Here is a 2,815-nt window from a genome sequence, read left to right on the forward strand (position 1 = left end):
AGACCCCCTTTCAAATACTGCCAGATTTGCTACAACCACAGGCATGGGATATCTCAGTCTTCTCTGAGCTTCTCTGAGCAGCGTGTGGGAGCATAAATCTGAGCAGGTATCCTAAGCTAGCCCTGAGCTCTGGGAACCAGTCTAGCCCCAGTGCTGTGACCTGTCACGCGCACCGTGAACCCCACACAGGGATCTGACCTCCTGCCCAGCTCACCTATTGATGACAGCCCTGGCACCATTCATTCCACACATCAGCCTGGCTCCCCCAGTGCCTGTGCCCCACACCTAATATGCTCCTGGGCTTTGAGTCTGCACTAACCTCTGTTGGCCTCCTCAACCTGCCAGGTGCCGAACAGAGCCCAGGCCGAAAGACTAAGACTGGCTCCAGGTAGACTCCACCTTCCAGGTCCCAGTTGAACTCACCCAATGCTGTAGTGCTGGATCTGCCAGTAAGGACACCTCTGTTGGAGATGATAAGCCAGAAAGACCAGAACAGTATCTCTCACACCTGATCCTCCCATTCCTAGTGGCTGCAGAGAAAGGGTCACCAGAACCCAGGAGTTTGGGCCAGCCTGGAGCACGCAGTGAGGCCTCATCTCTTTTTTTAAAAAGAAACCCACAGCACAGCATGTTTCACACCACAGCAAGTTATTGAGCATTCCTGGAACAGTATCGGCACCTCAGACGGGGCTAGAATGTCAGAGCCCCGTTTGAAGGGGCTGTGCCCTAGCTATGTGCCAGCGTGTAACATATCATAGTCCGAGTGACTGAGATCCTAGCAAGGAAGTCTGTCTCAGCTCAGTTCTGCCCAGACCTGGGTCAGGAAGAGCTGAAAGCTAGCCAGGCGGTCACAAGTGTCACAGATCTTGAAAGTATTGTGAGCAGATGGATGGACCGGTGAGCAAGTGACTGGAGCAGAAAATGATGGAATAAGAACATTCCAGATGGTTACAGTGGTAGTGGGGACAATGAGGAGACAGAGCAAGAACAGGTCACCTAGAAGGAAGGTACAGCGAGGCAGTGAAGGTGGGGCCACCTTTCTACAGGACAGAAGTGGTGGCCTGGCAGGCGAGCTGCTTGTGGGCAGTCGCAGGCTGAAACCCTCAGGGAGCACGGCCTGGCACAGAAGGATCTTAACTACCACCTGCTCCGTGGGTGTGAGCGCCAGGGCCTGCAGCTTACCAGAGCCAGGGCTGTAGCCAGAGCCTGGGCTGAGGCACTTTTCTGGAGTTCACCCAGTTTGTGCCACACAACAGCAAACGGGTCTACCCACGTGCGCTTCAGGTCCCACCACATCCTGGTGGCAGTATCCAAGTGCATTCAGTGCCGTAGGATCCGGCTCCATATGTGGTACCTGTGGGTGGGCTCAGCCTTCAGCAGCCCTGGCTCAGACAGCAGCTGGTGACGCTTGATGGCTGTGGACACCAGCACCTTAGTCTTCTGAAGGCAGAGGTTGGGCTTCCTCTTTTCTGCACGAGTGGTGCTAGATCCTACCGTCCATCCATGGAGCCCAGTGGCAGAGTCTTTTTTTGGGCTCGTGGAAGGCAAGCTGAGCTCTAGTATCTGGCTGCCTTCAGGGGAGCCCCCTGGCCCTGGAAAGACACCAAAATGTGGGTGTTTGTGGCCTGAGAAGTGGGGAGCTCATGGAGAGCCTCTTCTGCATCTTCTAGGTCAGGACACAGTTACCCATTCCTGCTCACAACCCCTCCCCACCCCTGTCTAGGGAGCTGGGTATAAGACCTTCTAGCTAAGTGACACAAGATGCTTTACGTCTAAGCCATGGTGTTGAGTTGTCATTGTTCCAGCCTGCCCTTCATAGTGACCATCGGAGTAGACTGCCAGGAACAGACCTGCCATCCTACAAGGGCTGCCTGCTACATGTCGAGTGTCTGTTGGGCAGTGCTGTGGTTCCTCTCTGGCTCTTAGGTGCAGGGCAGACAGATGGGGGGGGCAATGTGGGTGCAGCACACCATAGCTCACTGCTACTCAGGACCCATAGCCTGCCCACTCACAGAACGTGGGTCCAGGCTGGACTCGCTGTTGCCCCGTAGTAGCTTCCTCTCTAACGACATACCATGTCTTTCTGGAGACAGGGGATCCACTACCAAGGGATGGCTTGGAAAAGACAAAGGTTTCCCAAAGGCAGGAGTAGAGCCCTCCCATGCCCAAACTGAAAGACCCCTAAGTAAAGCAGAGGTACCTTGGAGCCCCACTGGGAAGAAGCCAGTCCTTCCTGTGGGTCAGTGTCCCTGGGGGCACCTAGACTAGCCTTCTTTAGTAGGCAGGATGCTCATCCAGACCACCTCTACAGGTCTCACTGCACCTGTACCTCCTCAATCACACAGCAACAACCAAGCCCCCGCACTAGCCCACTCTACGGGTTCTGGAGTGAAAGAGCCCGGGCACGTGCCAGGACCAACTCCTACAGGAAGCCCTCCCTGACCACCCTGCCTCCCATCCTTACTGGGCTCAAAGCTAGCACTGAGTTCAGAATGTCCCATGCTCCAGACTATTCTCTGAACCACAATTCTTCTGAAAGCTGGCCCCAGGCTGGAAAAAAACTTTATATCAAGACCCTTAAATGTGGCCCAAGCACAAAGCTTGGGACAGGTGCCATCAGTCTGAGAAAAACAGAGAAATTGAGAAGAGTATCCAATGGTAACCCATACCACCACAACACCCCAGCACAGACTTACACATTCTATAGATCCATGCTCTAAAACCTCACTTTTCCAAACAGCAGGGGTGAGGAGCGCCAGTGCAGAGGAGCGGCCACTCTCCCCAGCTCCAGTCCCAGTAGGCCCAACACAGATCT

General features: G+C 54.6%; 1 protein-coding gene across 1 annotated transcript; it reads right to left on the reverse strand.

The window, feature by feature from the left end:
• Positions 1 to 793: 793 nt before the first annotated feature.
• Positions 794 to 1,690, reverse strand: Tsnare1 (t-SNARE domain containing 1). The gene is given in 5 exon segments (XM_032890742.1): positions 794 to 1,204; positions 1,207 to 1,287; positions 1,289 to 1,329; positions 1,332 to 1,592; positions 1,687 to 1,690. Coding segments are annotated over 5 exon segments (798 nt in total).
• Between the last annotated feature and the right edge of the window lie 1,125 nt (positions 1,691 to 2,815).

This window comes from Rattus rattus, chromosome 1 (assembly GCF_011064425.1).
Source record: "Rattus rattus isolate New Zealand chromosome 1, Rrattus_CSIRO_v1, whole genome shotgun sequence".
In the NCBI taxonomy this organism is placed as follows: Eukaryota; Metazoa; Chordata; class Mammalia; order Rodentia; family Muridae; genus Rattus; species Rattus rattus.